Source organism: Pagrus pagrus (genome assembly GCF_965226575.1).
Source record: "Pagrus pagrus genome assembly, chromosome: 7".
NCBI lineage: Eukaryota > Metazoa > Chordata > Actinopteri > Spariformes > Sparidae > Pagrus > Pagrus pagrus.
In genome coordinates, this window is record NC_140191.1 from 13,591,788 (window position 1) to 13,610,600 (window position 18,813).

Below are 18,813 nucleotides of genomic sequence, written 5' to 3' on the forward strand. Positions count from 1 at the left end.
TCAATACAGGGAAAGTTTCAATTCTACAAAATGTGACCCCCAGTGAATAAACCCAAAGTTGTCTGAATACTTTCATACTCACATATTGCATACTCTGACGAATTGTGGGGGGGAATGAAGTTTTAGGAGGGAGAAGATTGGGTGGATGGTAGAACATATGGATGGGGTAAACAAACAAACAAAAAAAAGACAAATAAGACAACAATAACAACAACAAACAAAGAAATACAAACAAGCAAAATTAAATATACTGTACAAGCCTTGGCTGTTATGAGGAACCACATCATTACTGACAGTTAAAGGTTCAAGTTACTCAGTCTGTTGGTTAGTCAGCATCATTGCGGAGTTCATTGAGCAGGAAATAGGACGGGACAAAAGCACAGGACAGGACAGCAGGATAAAGTGAACTCACCCTGTTCGCCAGAGAACTGCCTCTTGTTAAGGACCGAGAGCCATCCATCTGAGCATGCAGGAAAGAGAGATGGACAATGCAGAGAGAAGAGAATGAGGGGAAACAAGTGCAGGAAGGAAGGAGAGTAAGCAGAAGTGCTGAGAAAATGCAGAAAAGGAGGACTGAGTAACAGAAAAACCCACTCCAAGATGAGGTAAGATTAAATTAATTGCACCTGCAGCAAACCCATCTTATAATAAATAATTAAAGAGGACAGTGATGTAATCGAGGTTCTGTAAATTGTGATTGGGTTAGGGAAGTAACACAGTGGATAGCATAAAGCTCGGAACTAATTAAATCACCACAGAAAACACTGCAACTAATGTAGGTCATATATGGTTAAAGGTATAGTTCAACATTTTTGGAAATATAGTGATTCACTTTCTTTCCGACAGATGAGAAGATTTAGATACCGCTCTCTTGTCTCTAAGTACTGAGTTGGAGACAACAGGCGATTAACTTAGCTTAGCATAAGCACATTGGCAAATACATAGACACAGAGCCTCATCTGTCCTGTTGTGTTATCTCATGACGACACCTGAGGCAGAGACGCTGCTCAATCAGCCCTTAACTGGTTTTAAATGGTTACTGGGAATTCTCTCTACTGAACTCAACATGACGGGAAGAGTTTAAAAAATGTCAGTCATTCATTCTTGTATAACATGTGGTTACTGTCAGCATCACAACAAATACTCATTAAAAGGAACCCACTAACACCCACTAACATCTGGCATTTGTCTGCAGTAGTGATCGGCAGTGATGGAAACACAACAATGAATTGCCTATTTTTTGCATGCAGTACAAAAATCAAGGAAAACTCCAAATCGTCATTTTATTTTTTCTGTTTGTTTAGAAACAGGACACAATGTGTTAATTAGTGAGCTTTACAGTATAGGTGTTGCTAAGCATTTTTTTTTTTCATTTACTTTGCAAAGAGCAAGGCTTGTCGTTTCCCCCTGCGTCCAGCCTTTATGCTACGATACACTTTTGCAGCACTGTTGCATTTGATCTGTATCTGTATCACTTCTTCACTTTCTTCATCTTTCCTGTTATTCCTGTTCAAGAAATGTTCCTAGAAAGCTCTTCTTCTCTTTGTACAATGTTTTTTTCTGCCTGCTCTTCTTTTATTCTTACTTCTGTGGTGTCTCTACTTTGACGTACCTGCACAGCTTCTTTGTTTCTACCCAGAGTGCCTTTATGAGAGGAGGCGACGTGAGCCAAATACTGGATGACTTTCTTTGTGTTCTCTGTTTTCCCAGCTCCAGACTCGCCTCTGGAATACACACAAACACATACACGTAGGAAATCGGGTAAGGAACACACATACACACAATAAATACCATTCTCTTTACAGAACAGTTCATCTTAAACACATATGGTTTCATTTTTCAATGGTATATATAAGCATTTTAAAAGGGCGAACACACAAGAACAAGTGGCCAAACACACATTCATCACACCAGTAAATATAGAGCCCATGCAGCGCATTTAAAGCCACAGGTCTAAACAGAGAGCAGGTGTGGAGGATACAGGCAGTGTCACTATTGTTGCTTTTGGAGAAGAACGAAGGAGAATGGAGTAAAAATAGCAACTGTAAAAGATCTAAAAGAAGCAGACGTCTTCTTGTCCCACATATTCAAGATGAACCTAAAGTGGGATCCTTGACAATGACAGGAAGAGTCTGGCAGGAAGGCATGATGGCAGCCCCTCACTCAAGCAGGTAGGTAGACAAACCATGGGTACAAACAGACAGTAGGATGATTCACATTATGGCCCTGAGTTTTTGCTAAGATGTGATTTTTTTTGTCCTGATTCTTTAAATTCATGTTTGAAAAAAGTCTGATAACAAACAATCAGTGTGAATATTAATATGTTCTCAACCTGCATGTGTGCATTTAGGGCTGCAAGATATGATAAAATAAAAAGATACTTGGTTAACAAGGAGCCTGACAACTGAAATAACGGTTAATGTGATCTTGAACCAGAAATGAATGTAAAAGATAATGTACATTTTTATCACCAACATCCCTGTATATCTTCTGAATTGATTATGTGACCTTGTGTTTTCTGTGTTACAAAAATTAAAAAACAAAGTATATAAAAAATTCAATAAATTATGCAGCCCTAGTGCATTTCCATAAAAAAAATCCATATCTTACATGAACTATGAATATCAACAAATGATACACATGCAAGACAATTAATCATGGAAATCGATTAAATATGGTTAAGAAGGACAAATAGTGCTAAAAGGCAGAATTGTAGATGTTTTATTAGCTGCACAGTCGGCACAGCAGAGTGCTTACTTTTAACCCTCACTTTAACATTGCCACGTTCTTAAAAGGTGCAATATGTAAAATTGGCCACCTTGAATTTATACTTCCAACAAACAGGGGCAGCATATCACCAGAGTAACTGCTAACTGTTGCTAACTGTATTTTCTTTATACATCATTGACTGTTGCAACTGTTAGCTTGTTAGCTCAGTTAGTCATGCAGCTAACCAGACTAGCCAGACTAGAGTTGGTGTTGATACTGCTAGCACAAGAGCTTAGGGCCACTGGGAGAAAGAGGTTTTCAGGCCCACGGCTAGCTGGTTAGCGTGCTTCAGTAGGAGTAGTAGTAGATGAATAATCGGGTGCTTCTTGTCTATGGTGTTTTATTGTATTACAGTTTGTGTCTTATGTTGTACCGTCTGTATTTTCTTGTACCTATTGATTATTGAGTTTGTATTTACTCTTCTGTATTTGTTGTTGAGTTTTATGTGTTTAAAGGTCAATCTAGGGACAGGCATTGCAAATTAGTTTAGGCTATAAATGTTGTACAGTGTGGCACCATTTTATGCTACATACTTGTCCCTATGCAAATGAACATTAAATAAATAAATACATCTGTATCTTAAATTTCTACATTTTTTGATTGCACACCAGTGAATATGTCAATAAAAACCATCTAACTTGATCCACACCTGCTTGAAAGTTGACTACACTATAATTACATACATGTGTGCATGGAGGCGCATGCACACAAAAGACAAACAAAGACACATGAAAGGACACAAGGTAGCTATAGTACATGCAAACACACTGCCACAGACATTCTCACTGTCAAAGAGAAAATCACAAAGCAGTCACAAACAGACACACTGGCGTCCCACAAAAGGCTACTCACGTGCAGAGGATTGACTGATCTTCTCTGTCTGTGGAAGAAAGAATGCAATGTGAGAACAAATCAGAATAGGTAGGTAGATAGTCGATTTGTCTGACTGTTGACAAATCATGACATACTTTGCCAAACTGTAATTGCAGCTTCTGTAAGAGACATCAGTAACATGTTTCTAAATTGTTGGCACGGTGTTCAACATGCGGTTTATTTCATAGCTGACAAGACAGCAAAGTCATTATCAAACAGCTACCAGGATCTCTATGAATGTCTGCGCATGTTGACATATGATTCCTTGAAGTAACACACTGTAAGGTCCTGTATGGGAGAACCACTTGTTGGCTCAAGTTACAACAAGCCTCCACCCCCAACTAACATGAAGTGCTCTGGAAGCCTCCATAGAGACTCACACCTCAACTTTTGATAATACATATTAGATGGACTCACTCTGACTCTTGTCATGTCAATAACCTCTTCACTAATTAGCACTGTAACGAGAAACAGGTCACTGGCTGAACTGGTCTCTCCAGGCTCCCAGACCACATGACACTGGTAGTGAACGGGTGGACATTGTTTCCAACACCTGTATTTGGCTTTTAAGATTCCCACAGCTTGAGTCTGGAAGAATTCATACTGGTCCTACAGGTTCACTGTGGGAACACACCTACAAGCTGCAGGGTGACGAATACATAGACACAGAGTCTCATCTGTCCTGTTATCTCATGGAGACACCCTGAGGCAGAGACGTTGCTCAATCGGCCCTTAACTGCTTTTTAAACGGGACCTGAGAATTCTCTCCGTCTTGTCTCATGAGCTCAACATGAAGGGAGGGACTTAAAAAATGTCTGTCATGCACTGCTGTCACAAGTAATGTGGTTACTATCATCAGCACTCCTGCTTGTTATGAGGAGTGCCACACCTGGATATCTGTGTTGGAAAAAAATACTTTCTTGCCTGTTTATATTCACTTTCAAGGCTTTTGATAACATAGACCAGTCAAGAATGTACCACACCCTCAAATAGCGTTCATAGTGTGACTTAGCGAGCAAAGATCACAGACAGGATTCAGTACGTTTCAGCCCAACTGAGCTGATAGCAGGTGTGTGGGCTAGTTACACTGTCAGGGTTGGTCAGGGGTGGGAGGTCACAGATAGTGTGTGGAGTACCTTGTAGCATGCTGCGATACGCGGCCTCTGATATGGCGTAAATGTGAGGGGGCATCTCGTGGCGCTTCTTGCCCCGGTACATCTCCACGATGGACTCTGTGTAGATGGGTAGGTTCTTGTAAGGGTTGACCACCACACAGAACAGCCCGGAATATGTCTGGAAAAACACAATATCAGTTGGTGGAGTCTTTTACTTACAGACAAATACTGCTAAAAGTCAACAGCATCATTTTGTTTAAGTTCTGTTTGATCACCGTATATTTTATTAATATCAACACTCTTTGCAAATGCTCAGTCACATGAGTTAAGTGGTTTGTGCTAGATTCAAGAAGACTGTCAATAATTGTGGGGGCCTTGACTTCTACTGTTTGACAACTGAAGGAACAGTATGATGTTGTTAAACTATTGCTTCAGCAGAAAGTACAGCAGTAAACCAAAAGAGGTGTGAAGTGCTGAATCAACTAAATCAAGTAAAGGACATGAGCTGCACTGAGCTCAGTATATCATACAGGTCAGCAGCAATCTCCCTGATGACTGACTATGACGCAGGTAAACATGACACCTTATTTGAACGCTCAGAGAACTGTCAATTAAAATCAGTCATCCATTTCCAGACTAATGGTCTACCTAAAAAGAGAATACGATGAAAAATGGATGCACACCCACATAGAAACAGTCATCATCACAATTTTAAAAAAAAAGGTTTGTAACCAGAATACACAAACAGACTCCTTCATCACAGAGCCCACATCTCTGAATGTGCAGATCTTTGTAGGGGTTTATGAATGTACCAGTTCATTCAGAAAGGAAATTTTTTCCTCATGAAGAGGAGTTTCTATCCTCAGGCCATCCGGATCCTCAACACACACACACACACACACACACACACACACACACACACACGCACACACACGCACACACACACACACACACACACACACACACACACACACACACACACTTGAAATACTACACACAGTGTTTGTTTCTGTCGCTTCACTTGCGCACCAAGTCACTTTAACTGTAAATACAGGTAGTTTCTGTATAAGCAGACAAGTCAAATCCGAGCCATAAAAACACACTGACACCAGCACCTGTAGGGGCAGCGACACCAACAAGCCACCAGATTAAGTGCTTCAAATGCCTTAAGTGCATAATTAAAAACATCCGCTTTGCTGCCCAAATATTTCAAACCTACGGAGTAACCTACAGTGCTAAGTTAAAAGTGTTATGGAGGCGGACAGCTGTGAGATATGTGCTTTGCTGAAATGTGGTTGTTCTTGTCTTAATACTTTTGAGTCTTTTGTGAGAGGGGAGACAATTCAAAAGACTGTCAGCTGGGTGGGAGGGGTCCTTTAAAACCTTAATGCCTTTATGTTGTACTCAAGCCTTGTAGATATTTACAGTACAATACACACCTCTGTGCGGCCCAAGCGGTGTGTACTGTATATATAGTTTTTACCTAACTTTATATATAGTTTTCATCTTGCATGAGTAATTTTATTTCATTTTTCTTGAAAGTCTTACACATCCCCTTCATTTAACTGCATGTCTTATATCTATCTCTGTGCATGTGACAAATAAAGAATCCTTGAATGTAAATGCAGCCAGTGACTACACCTTCAACACATCCAGACATCAGTGCTGTTAAAATTTGTCCCAACGGTAGTGAATGTGTCAAATGTATGTCATATTGTAATACGCCTCTCAAAGCTATTCCAACTATTCTACCAGGCTCCTCTTTGGCCACCTCTTAATCTTTCCACTCAGCTTCATCCTCCATCATATTAGCAGCTCAACTGCATTTAATTGCCTATATATTATTCTGCTTTAATTGCACACATTATGCTTCCTGGGTCGGTTATCGTTGGCTGACATCACCATGACTTCCACTCCTTTCTATCTTATCTTGCTCATATCTTTTCTGCAGGAGAAACTGGAGATGCCTCCCACTGCCACCACACACACACCGACAACTTTGTAAACTGACTCCTCACCTCTCTTACCACCCTGTATCAGTTACACAGGAGATGCCAGAGGAGCTGACCGCTAACACATGCATGTACACAACATTGCAGCCTGAATGTGAACATGTGCATTGGCGTGAGAACCATGTCCCACAGACTCTTTATTATTCGCTGTTTTGCCCACTCACATAAATCAAGCCAGAGTAGTATCTCTCTCTCAGGTTGTGCAGCACCGAGGCTTCGTTGAGGCAGGTGAGGTCGGCCATGTCCTCCACTTTGCTGAAGCGTGGGGGGTTCATTCGCTGCACCTCCTCCCTGGACAGAGTGATCCGCCGCTGGCTGTCTGTCAGCTCCACCTCCACCTCATCGCCGCGCTCTTCCCGAATGCTGGCCGACTACAGGTAGAAGGAGAGAGAGAGGTTTATAAAAGACACTACAGAAGATGAAGGAAGAGAGAGTTTCCATTTCCAGAGACTTTAAACTTGGTTGAGATCGATAAAACACCACAGTGGACATCACGTCTGCATTTTAACATCGTCAGCGTCAAAATTTCACAATAAGGTGCCAAAAAAGCTTTGTCGAGAAAATCAATCTCAGAATAATCTGTTAATAAAAATTGATCTCTTGAAAAGGTTAATGTGAATTTAATAACTTCCTGCATTTAAAATGATGCTGTTTAGCAGCCTCAGTTCCTCTCAGAAGTCTTAAATCTTGGATAATGCACCAACAACAAAGAGCTTCCTGAACATGTCATTAGTCATCCTAATGAAAGTAACTTTGACTAAAAAAAAGCTGTAAAGAATAGAAGCTAACAGCTACCTAGAAGGTTAAACATTAATCAAATAAACTGCTGTACCGTAGATTTTTTGTGCACTGGGCTAAAAAAAATCACTCTATTGTAAACCAGTGTTTGAAATGAAGCAAAGATTGAAAATGTATTTGTGAAAATGTTTGTCAGAATCTCTTCCAGTGAGCTTTAGAGTATGACTGGTCATTGTGTTTGACAGCAGACAAGAATAGACGGTGACAGAAGAAGATAGACGCTCTCTTGTCATGCTGTTGGTCTTGTGCTTCGAGGACAGGAAGTAGTGACCTCTGGTTCTGACCAGGTCACAGGACTCTGCTTTGCTTTATTCTCTCTGCTACTTGTGATGCACATCACACAAAAATATGTGCGTTTCTGTGTTTGCCTGCGCGTGGGTGTGTATTAGTCACAGACTGAACACCATGCTCAGAATATGAAACTGGATGAAAGTGTGCACGTGTATATTCAGTTTGAGTGTTTGTGTCTAACAGTGCCATTCTCAGATCATGACTGTAAAATGAAGTCAGCGTCTCTACAACGGCCTCTTTAACATTAGGAGGCTGAAGGAGAGTATTGTTCTATTCATAGAGCTCTCTATGAAACCAGTCCAGCACAGAGAGGGAGACTCAGAGCGAGGACATCGAATTCATATGTCACATCCTACAGTAAGCGCCAATGAAAACATGTCGTGTGCATTATGCAAGCGGCAAGGAAAACTGGAACAAATTAATATAATGACAAGTGCCTGATGATCATGGTCATTAGGCCTAAAAGCATCAACGAGATTCTAACAGGACAAAGAAAAGCATGGAAAATAAGGCATTGTAAGGGGGATAAAACCTCATAAGATATGATAACACACACATACAAAGATGCACACACCTTATGCTGCCTCACCGGTTTGACACACCTTCAGTCAAAGGCACACACTCAGGGCTAATTATTCACCAGAGGATTAATACTTAGATAATGTGCAGCAGGAATGTGGGAACAAGTTGTAAAAAAAGTTCCATTCACCCCTGTAATTCAGCTGGTTTAAAGCAACATTATGTAACTTAGGGTCATAGTAATGGGGTAAAATGTGTCTCTGTCAATCCTACTTTGCAGCCTGACCACGTATTTGCACTATGTAACTTGGCTGGGCGGGTAGGATCTCCAAGTCACACACCACAAACCATGTTGGTGACATGGAATCATATTTTATAGAGAAAACATTTTCTGGTTTGCCCTCTGATGTCCTCCAGTTGCTCTGCCTCACCTCTTTTGATTTCTACAGTTTCCTGGTGAACAGATAGCTTTACTTGTGGCAAAAGTAGCCGCTAACTGCTGTTGACTGCTATGAGCTAGTGAACTCATCTGACATCAAACCTGATTATATCATTACAGAAACCTCAGTTTTGGATTTACGACAGTGGTGTTGCACCAAATAGCATAAAACACCAATTCCTACATGATGTTGCCTTTCAGCTCTTCACGTCCAGTGCGATTTTATTTAGATGTTGGCGCTTGTTGGAAACAAAAACCAAAATGTTCATCCACTTCAACACCCGCTTACCTCAAAGCCGTGCTTCTCTGACGGCACCCACACCAGCCTCTTAGCTGCCCAGTCGGCCTGGCTGGCAGCGGAGAACACAGCATTGGAGGTAGGAGACCCTGGCATTGCCCCCGATGCGAGGAAGCGGGTGACATCGTTGGCACCGCCCCCCGTTGGCCTCGACATGGTTCTACTGGCACTGAGTGAGAAAAGAATGGGAGACACAAGAAAAGTGAGTCCAACTTGAGCCATTTTTTAGTTACAGGCATTGTGCTATGTGTGAGGTTTGAAACTGGAGCGCGTTGGGTGATGGACAGTGACACTGATGTGTTTCTGTGTCAAGATACACACTCATATACTCCATGTGCACCCACCCACACGTAAAGTAAGCAGTAGTAGCACGCAATAGCCAACTGAGATTGGGTCAGGGATGGCCTGATTGAAAGACACAGCAAATCAAGGAGAAGAAGGGAGGAAGAAAGACAGAGAGATAGGTGGGTGGAGGGGTGGAGGGATGGAGGAGAGCGAGATACATCAATCGACTGAGTAAACTGACATGACAGTGCTAGGGGGAGGGATAGCGAAGACGAGGAAATGAGGGTGGGACAGCAGTGAGGAGAGAGGATAGAAATGGACTCAATCTATTGTTAACTGAAAGAAAATGAAGCATCCTTCTTTTCTACAGGCCACTGGACTCAGCAGAGATGAAACTCTGGTGAAGCCCTCACTGAAAACTAGTGGAGCCAAAATGTTGATTCGCCTCAGGACCCAGTATCCTGCGAAAAAGGAGGTGACAGCAGCTAGAGGTGGTTACTAGCCTGAAACATGAAGGCAATCCCCAGTCAGAGTGATTGTTGGGCGACAACAGGATGTTTCTAGATTTGCTCTGACAACTGAGAATGTATGCGCGGCAATGACTGCATGAGAAAAGTTCTCTTGGTAGAGAAGAACTTGTGACTCTTAAACTTCACGGAGGTTAGGAGGAATGACATTTGTTACAGATTTGCTCTGTCCAGAATGGGATGTGGACAGAGTTGAAATGTGAATAATGCTCAACATAATTTCACAGAGCCTGAAGTGACTTCTTCAAATTGATTCTTTTATCCAAGTTCTCAACTCAAAGTACCTTCATTTACTATCATAAATGACAAAAAAAGAAAAGACAAGAAAAGAAAAGAAAAGAAAAGAAAAGAAAAGAAGGACGGAAATCCTTACCTTAAGAAGCTGGGGCGAGCAAATGTTTGTTCGGTTATTGTAATAGTTGGTAGCTTATTTTCTTTCGATTGACTATTTGATTAGCTCTATCTAACCGATGAATGATTTAAGGTATATTTCACACAAATATGGGGAAAATTCACTGGGCCCAGCTTTTCAAATGTGAATATTCTGTTTTTCAGTCTTACATGTAAGTAAACAGAATATTTGGGGGTTTTAAACTCATACTCAGACAAAAGGAGACAATTTAAGATGTTGCCATGGTCTCGAGAAAATAACCCGTAGTTGAATCAATCACAGCTGACAGATAATAACTTTGTGACTTTTAGTACAAGGCCATTGTCATACAGCAGACTCTCAAATGTCTTTTTTAGTCTTCTATAATAGTAAACAGAATATTTGTTGGTTTCTAAACATATAGTTATAAGAAGAAGACATTTTAAGATGTTGCCATCATCTTATTGAACCTTTGTTTGGCATTTGCTGCTATTGGCTGACTTTCAATAGACCAAACAATGAATCAAGGAAATAATCTGTAGTTAATCAATAATTTAAATTTGCAGCCATACTGATAATAACCTACTGAATGTCAGGACAGGGCCATAAACATGTATTATGCAGCTTACAATCTAATTAGTAGACCAATAACTGAAGAGAACCCAACCTTAGACCAACCATATCTATATTAAAGAAAATTACTTATAAGCTACTGCATCTGGGAGACTGAAAGGTTCTTTAATGGATAGGTTCTTCTCAATCTCTGGAATCTGATGACCTAATTTAATGTGGCAACCAAGATAGATATACAACTTAGGAATGAAACCCTTCAAGCTGTCTAACTAAATCTCTGAATGATGCTGAACAATTGTTAAAGGATCAATGTTCTGTTTAGCGATCAAAATTTGGCTTAATGGAGGAATGAGCTGACACATCGTCCTCTTAAGCAACCACATGGGGTGCAGCTTAAGTTGGAGCAATACGTCAACTTTGATCCGACAGGTAGGCTATTGTGACAGCCTGTATTGTGAGTGTGTGTGTGTGTGTTAACTATTAGGCGTCTCCATGCCTCAACAGGTATGTCATCTGGCCTGATTCCTTTAATGCGTCTTAGTCGGTCTCAGTTTTTTCTGCTCTGTCTGTTCATGACAGGGCCTGGTCCCCAATCCTGCGTTAACAATACCTGTTACTCCAATATAACTCTGGGTGTGGAGTAGACATGATGACAAAAGAGCCGGCCCCACCCAGCCACTCAGTATGGAAAAAATGTGATTCCACAGTGGCATAAAACAGCTGTGCATCTGGCCTTAAAGGCTGGTTCAATACGGAAAATATTTTTCTTATTTTTAACAAAGGAAAAGACCAACTTCTGAGTTAATTTGTTGGGGACCATTTCCAGTCCATTAAAACATACTGTAGAGAGTATTTACCTCACCAGGACAGGGTATGTGGGTTGTGTGAATAATTTGCAATTTCCATGTTCATGGTAATGAAGAAACTTGTCACCCATTGTGTCAGTGCGACTGATTGATGTGTCTTTAATAGATTTTGAACAGCAGTGAAAGCCCACAGAGGATTGAACTACGTATCAGGCTTTGAGGCAAAACTTAATCATCATCATGAATTCATTGTTGTTTTTTTTGGTCTTTTTATAGGTTTTGCGTACAGTAAGATAAATATAGAATAACGCCAGCCTTAGCCTTAAAATACCCACGAGAAATCAAAGCTAGGGAGATGAGCCTTACACTCCCAAGATGTGGACGGCTACATTATCAATGATAGTAAAAAGATCACAGTCATCATAAACCAATTGTTGAGACCAACTCTCTGTCAACAGTGATCCCAGACTTTGCATGCAGACACTATAGCTGCAGTGTGGGCTGCTGATGGGTCCCCATCAATGCTAATGATTCCTCTGAAGCACAGACTTTACACACAGGTTGTCGCAGTACAGCCTGGCCTGAGCAGCAAACTCGTCCTGCAGCAGCTGGAGTTGCCAAAACCTGCCTGCTCTCTTCCATAGCAACACCCCACAGACAATACCTTGTGAGTTTCAACTGAGGTCATCCACTGCGGGGGGTCTTGTGGTCTATATGTGTGTGTGTGTGTGTGTGTACAACTAATGTGCGGGTGCGTGCAGTGATTGTGCGGGTGGGGGAGCTGGAAACGCCTTTTTTCTTCAGCTTTCATGCGAAGTGCCTCGGTGATGATATTGTGGCATCTGCGCACTTTATCGGACAGTGAGGAGCGGTGACATTATTAAACCTCTGGCTATGATAGTAGACAATTACAGTGCGGCTGCAGAGCAGAACAGGGGAGCGCAGCTGCGGTGTGACCCCTATAAAATCACCTGCATTTTAGGATCTGAACAAAACAGACTGGCGAAGGCAACCACACCTTGAACATAAGACATGAACAATCACATGGGGCCCAGCCTTTAATTGACTCTGTGAACCGCATGCATGTGGCAACCACAAAACCGAGCCCCCTCCGCTGAGGATACGAGCTAGCTGCTGTTATTATTAGTTTTTAACACAAATATCACAAAAGGCCTAGCTAAATGTTATAATTACACGGGTCGAAATCTTTATAATATGGCCATTAGAGAGAAACAGTTGCCAGACGTCAGGTCATCTCGATGTAAGCCTCTCTTCGAAGGCGTCACTTATTAAAATCAAACCATCATCAACGGTCCCACCGACACCAACGTCTCGTTTTTAGCCGTTATCTCACCGCATTTAGACGAACCTAGCAAGGTTAGCCAGCCCCACTGAAATATGATACACTCGCTATATTACATTGGCTATTTACGAGTTGGATTAGAGTAAAGGCAATTAAATCTCTCACCTTCTGGTTCCGCTCTGAGTCGTGGGTAAGGCTGTGGTGCGAGGGGAACCGGGGTGAGGCTGTTTCTCGGGTATTTTCCTGCCTGATAGGTGTGTAGCCTACCGCATATGCGGCTTTTATCATTGCACCGCTCCTCCGTGGAGCCGCACTCACACTTCTCGGTGAGAATAAAATAGACGGCGAGCAGTGAGGGCAAGGCGACGGCTTCAGGGTTTCCTGCTAGCGGGCCAACCAGGGGCGAGAAGACGGTTTTCAGTCAAGCCTCGGAGAGACACAGGTCCAATGAAAATCTACAACCGAGCAGAAGACCCGCCTCATGAATACGACGAGAACTTTCCGCCCCAAAGCTGGCATGAGAGGAGCGCGGTGACGAATGGCGTTAAAGATAGCGCGAGAATCTCCGCCGTCAGCGAATGATTACCGTCAGGGGGCGGGGCTAGGCGTGACTGACGTGTCGAACAACCAACCGGAGCGCTGCAGCAGGTGCCTGTGCCGCACTCTCGCGCTAAACTAGGGAGATTTGCGCGCCCTTTGTTTACCACTCAGCTGCGGCGAGTGTCCGCAGACACAGATCTGGGATCGGATCTGCTCCGAGTCACATCCAAACACAGCAGACGGTCTGCTCGGAAGGATCTGACTCCAGGCGCGTGATTCAGATCAGCACAGCAAATCCGAGTGAACCGTAGTACCCGAGGTACCAGCCGGGGTTCTGGGGCTGTTTACACCAATTAAAAAATGTCTTACAGCTAATCGCGTAGCCGATTTAACATGCCCTATGGAGGACACATAATCACCACACAAAACACACAACTATGGCGTGTCTCAGCTTTAATGGAGTACACTCCATGTAATAATGACCGTGACATACAGTTGAAAGCTATGTTTAAAAGACAGTAAGTGGACCTTTAGCCCACACATAAATAATAATAATAATATATATATAAATAAAAATAATAAAAAAATAAATGTGTAATTGTGGCCATACCCATCCATCTGAAGCCAAGTATTTAACAACATGATTGCAACATATTTTTGTAATCTTTAGCTTGTCACAATTAGAAGTTTTGAAAGTGACAATAAGCAGAATCAAGCCAAAAAACAGGATAAGCAAATCTTTATATTTTCTCGGAACGCTCATTTTGTAGAGGAATTACATGTGTTATGTTCCTTATTGCAGGCTGTATATCATCTCCATTCTTTTGGTTTCTTCCAATTTTTTCCCCCTGCTACAAGGGTTTCTTTTGTCGAAGGGGCTTTTTCCTTACTCAAATCGAAGGTCTAAGGACATAGGATGTCATTCACTGTATAGAATGCAAAGCCCACTGAGGCAATGGGATTTTTATTTTAGGCTAGGCTATATGAATAAAATATGTGGCTTGATGTGACCACAGGTTTATTATAGCGTCATTACTATTTTCACAATAGGTGTTTTATTATTTTGATTTATCAACAGTGATAGTTTTTTAAAAAAACAAAAAACTGTACATGTCATTTTGACAACTGTTGAACAATTTCGTCATTACAAAATATTTATAGTTTTGTTTGCATTAGTTTAATCATTTTTGTACTTGTTCTTGTATAAAAAAAATCATATTGTTTTCAAGGTTTAGGTCTAGACTGTATTCAGTGACAGACAAGGACTATCAGTGAAAATATAGTTTTTGCCATTTTACATAACATTGAGTATAATACTGTGAAAGCAATAATGATAAGGCTAAGTGTTGAACTACACTGTCCATCTGGATGACAAGGAGAGCTACTAGGAGAACAAATAAAGAAGAAACAAATAATTGCAATTCAATCGCTGTGTTTTATTTGCTCTACAACACAGTTCAGTTTCATTTGGAAGTGCTCTGTGCCTGAGGCAGCTCTGAAATTACATTTCAATGTTGGAGCAGAGAGGTTTCCCCTTCCCTTTAGAAAAATAGCCTAGGAGGGTAGCTACAGCTTTTTATTGGTTTCACCTCACTACTTCATTAAAAATATATGCAGTATTACAGTATACCATGTATTTTACACTATGTATATTATAAATACCTATGATTAAAAAAAATATTATGTGTGATGTGAATTGTGAATAAGCAACCAGTGAAATAACCAAATAGTCCATCTGTCTGCGCTATTGTTGTTAAAGTGGTGGTGCTGAAAGGTCAAGTTACATTTCGTGGAAGTGGAGGCAGGGTGAACGATGTGACCCTCCATGCAGCCTATAAATAAAACATGGTGGCCATAGAGGAGAAGCGTAAAGGAGGACACAAACATAAAACAGCATTAACACTTATTGTAACAGATAATATGTTATCAATACCTTCATCCCCCCTGAGGTAACCATAAAAAATCTTTCAGTAACTGGAGTGAAACACTGTGACTGATGCATTGAGGTTAACCTGTGCTGATCCTGCAACACTACTGTGCGGCTGTAGAGCTTCATTAGTGATATTAGTCTCCATGTGTGACATTTGTGCAAAGTACAAAGAACAAGTTCACAGGTTGTGCACTGGTCAGGCTGATTATTGGTCAACACTTAACATCATGTTGCACTCCTGACACTGAGTTACATTTCCTTTACCAACAGCCTCTGTAATCAAATACTTAAATATTCAGGTGGCAAAATTTACTGCAAATTATTAGAGGATCTAAAATAAACAAGAATGTTCCAAGTGCTTTGTAATATAATTAAAAAGTGCAACTATTACATATCCTATAATACAATACAGCTAAAAGCATCTTGAAGTTGTTCCTGCATGCTTATAATGAGACTACTCAGTTACTGAGGAGATTCACAGTCATTAATTTGCATAGAAACTTTTGTCAACTTAGACAAATGTTGAAATGATTGAAGGAACACTTGCATAAGTAGCGCTATGCAAATACACAATGAAAACAGCACATTTTAAACATGAAATGAACATCTGCAGATGAAGGGCCAGTTGCAAAATCTCTTGTTTCTTATGAAGGCACCGCTCACTACACTGTTCTCACAACTTGTGTGAGAAACCAACTATAACACATTAGAATTAGAGTTGGGTGTCACATGATTTTATGGGCACAAAAATACAGAATGATTTGCAATGACTGTGGTATAGTTTCCAGTTCAATCCTTATCCACTTGTCCAGGTGTTTTATTCTCAGAGACATAGAAAGGGCAAGCCATGTCATCTCATGGTCAGAACGCTTCTGCACAGTTCAGCTCAGTTCTCCTCTCATGATGTTGGAGGTGACTGTGGGCCTCCAGTGCACTTACAAAGTCTTTGAGAGTCCATACCTTCAAGGGTCTTCCAACACTTAAAGGATTATAAAGTCATAGCTCAGTCGCTAAGTGCCATTTCCAACAGCAACAGTGCAAAACAATACAGTGTGGTTGATTTTAGCAACAAAAAACATGATAAAATCATGTAGATAGTAGTGCAAGAAAGAATTTATGGTAATTAACTGATCTGGACACAGACATGATCATCGTGAATCACTGCATTCAACGCTATCATGCTTCTTCTGACCACATGCCATTCAACTCAACACAACGTGTTAGATTAAATAAAGCAAATGTTACAATCAGTGAAACTTTTTTTGCATGACACAGAGAAAAAAGAAAAGCCAAAAACAACAAACAGCATGTAACATGGAAAAGAAACAGCTCAAAACCGCTGCTTGTTTTCAGCTGTTTCTCCATGTTACTGTACGAGTAGCCAAGCCTCATATTCAACTACATTCTCAACAGCCCCCTGCTCCAAGCTCAACGTATTACAAAATGTGCTCTATACATACTTACCATAAGAAAATAAAGCATTAAATGATAAATCAACACAATAGTGGAGGACATTCCTGAGTTGTACCTCAGTAGGTACACATCCATTCTTTTCAATCAAGAGCCTCCTCACAGAGGCCTCAATTGTCGGCAACCCGGAGGTGCAGTTGCAGGTTAGAGCCACAACGGGGTGCTGTTGTATCTTCTGTCAGGCAGACAGTAAAGCCAGATGATTGTGTTGTGGTAGTGATGGGCCAGATGTGAGACTTAGCAGACAAGTTTTCAATAAGGTTGGAAGATTGCCAGGACCAATCAGACAACTAGGTCAGTGTAGTAGCCCATGTGCCCTATAGGCTGACCCCACATCTCCCATGGTCTTCTATCTCTCCACATCCGCTCTTTTTCTCTGTGCAATCTTATTTGTAGAGAAGTGCTTCTATAAATCTTGCAAACCTTTTAAAATTCGGTGGGGTCTCTTGACTTGCTTCTACTCTGGACTTCCTGTCCTTAATCCTGCCACTGGCAAATCCACAGCCCTATCTACATTTAATCCTGTCTCTCTTGGTCTACCCCTTCCTACCTGTCCAACCCACTCCTTTTTGCCTGTTCTTCTTCTAAACCTCCAGGATAACTTCTTGTTTCTTTTCCCAGGTCAACTTCCTTTCTTTTCCTCCCTTAAGGCCTCCTATCCCACATGTTTAGTTGTAGTGGAGATGTTCTGCCAGTGACTGCCTTCGGGTCGGAGGGGAGGGACACTCAGGGTCTTGGTCAGGCTCATCATCAGGGGATACTAGTTGCAGAGCCACTTCGTTTTCATAGCAGAATGACGAGCGAGAGCTTTGAATGTACTTCTGCTCAGCAAGCTCTTTAGCACTGCATGAAGGTGTGGTTGGGATTTCATATGTCCGATGGAAGAACGAGTAGTCCACCTGGAAAAAAGACAGAAGACAAGAAATTTTCAATACATTTTATTCGTATGCTAACAAGACAAGAGTCTACTCTGTGAGGCTGTGCTTTGAGCTAAATGCTAAATGCTCACAATAACAATGATTGTTGGCTGATGTTTGGCAGTTAATGTTCACCGCGTTCACCGTCTTAGTTTAGCGTATTAGCATGCTAACATTTGTTAATCAGCAATAAACACAAAGTGCTACAGAAGCTGTTGGTTTTGCTGGTGTTTGGTCAAAAACCAAAGAATTGGATATATTAAAAGTGAATCCTATTGATGCTGCTGATAGACAAGTCAGGGAATCACCATAGTTAAGACATCATTGCCAACCCTAGAGCCACATCACTACTGTGGCTAAAAAAAGATAATACATTCCTTTTTACTATAGTGAAGTATTAGATACCACTTCAGACATTAAAGGTAGGGAAGAATCCGTACACATCCCTCTATCCTTATTTTCTGACCTGGTAGCAGTCTTTCCTCTCAAAGAGCACTGGTTCGAATCGGTGTCCCCAGAGGATTTCCGATGCCAGATAGGAGCTACGGCACTGTGTGGTCATGGCTGTGGCCTCCACCATGCCCTCGAGTATGACTACTACCTCCAACTCGGAGTCATTCTCCAGGGTGTTTCGGTCGATCTCGTAGAAAGGCGACTCGTCGTTGATCTCGTGGACAATTGTCACTGGCGAGACCAAGAAGATGCGATCGGTGCCAGTGTCAAAACCCACGTTGATGTCGGCGTTATCCAGTGGGAGGAACTCTCCTTCTTCTGTCACCCTTGACTAAAGGTAGAAAAAGAGTGAAAATGGAGTCACAACTTGGAACATGAAACTTTCCACATTAGTTGCCATTACGTTGCAAAATTGATTTTCACATGTGGGAAAATTTCAAATGGAGACTAGATTGATTTCCAATATAAAATAAAAAAACAGCCAAAGGCAGGTAGGACATGATCCAGTAACATCAAATTAAACTG

General features: G+C 41.4%; 2 protein-coding genes across 13 annotated transcripts in view; both read right to left on the bottom strand.

Moving 5' to 3' along the window:
- myh14 (myosin, heavy chain 14, non-muscle) overlaps positions 1-13,547 on the bottom strand; it is a 34,624-nt gene extending 21,077 nt beyond the window's left edge. For 3 of the 9 annotated variants that reach the window (XM_084358166.1, XM_084358161.1, XM_084358160.1), the window contains exons 1-8: positions 13,144-13,547; positions 9,106-9,283; positions 6,934-7,140; positions 4,779-4,935; positions 3,622-3,649; positions 1,613-1,724; positions 413-460; positions 83-94 (exon numbers count right to left, since the gene is read on the bottom strand). In XM_084358166.1, coding sequence (XP_084214292.1) covers positions 83-94; positions 413-460; positions 1,613-1,724; positions 3,622-3,649; positions 4,779-4,935; positions 6,934-7,140; positions 9,106-9,270 — 729 coding nt within the window. In that variant the 5' untranslated portion in view covers positions 9,271-9,283; positions 13,144-13,547. The remainder of the gene's footprint in view (positions 1-82; positions 95-412; positions 461-1,612; positions 1,725-3,621; positions 3,650-4,778; positions 4,936-6,933; positions 7,141-9,105; positions 9,284-13,143) is intronic. The other 6 variants (XM_084358168.1, XM_084358164.1, XM_084358163.1 and 3 more) reach the window with 3 other exon arrangements.
- Positions 13,548-14,957: 1,410 nt separating this feature from the next.
- The window catches only part of kcnj14 (potassium inwardly rectifying channel subfamily J member 14), a 38,048-nt gene continuing 34,192 nt past the window's right edge, over positions 14,958-18,813 (bottom strand). For all 4 annotated transcript variants that reach the window (XM_084358183.1, XM_084358182.1, XM_084358181.1 and 1 more), the window contains 2 exons: positions 18,302-18,619; positions 14,958-17,817 (listed from right to left, as the gene is read on the bottom strand). In XM_084358183.1, the coding sequence (XP_084214309.1) occupies positions 17,587-17,817; positions 18,302-18,619 (549 nt within the window). In that variant the 3' untranslated portion in view covers positions 14,958-17,586. The remainder of the gene's footprint in view (positions 17,818-18,301; positions 18,620-18,813) is intronic.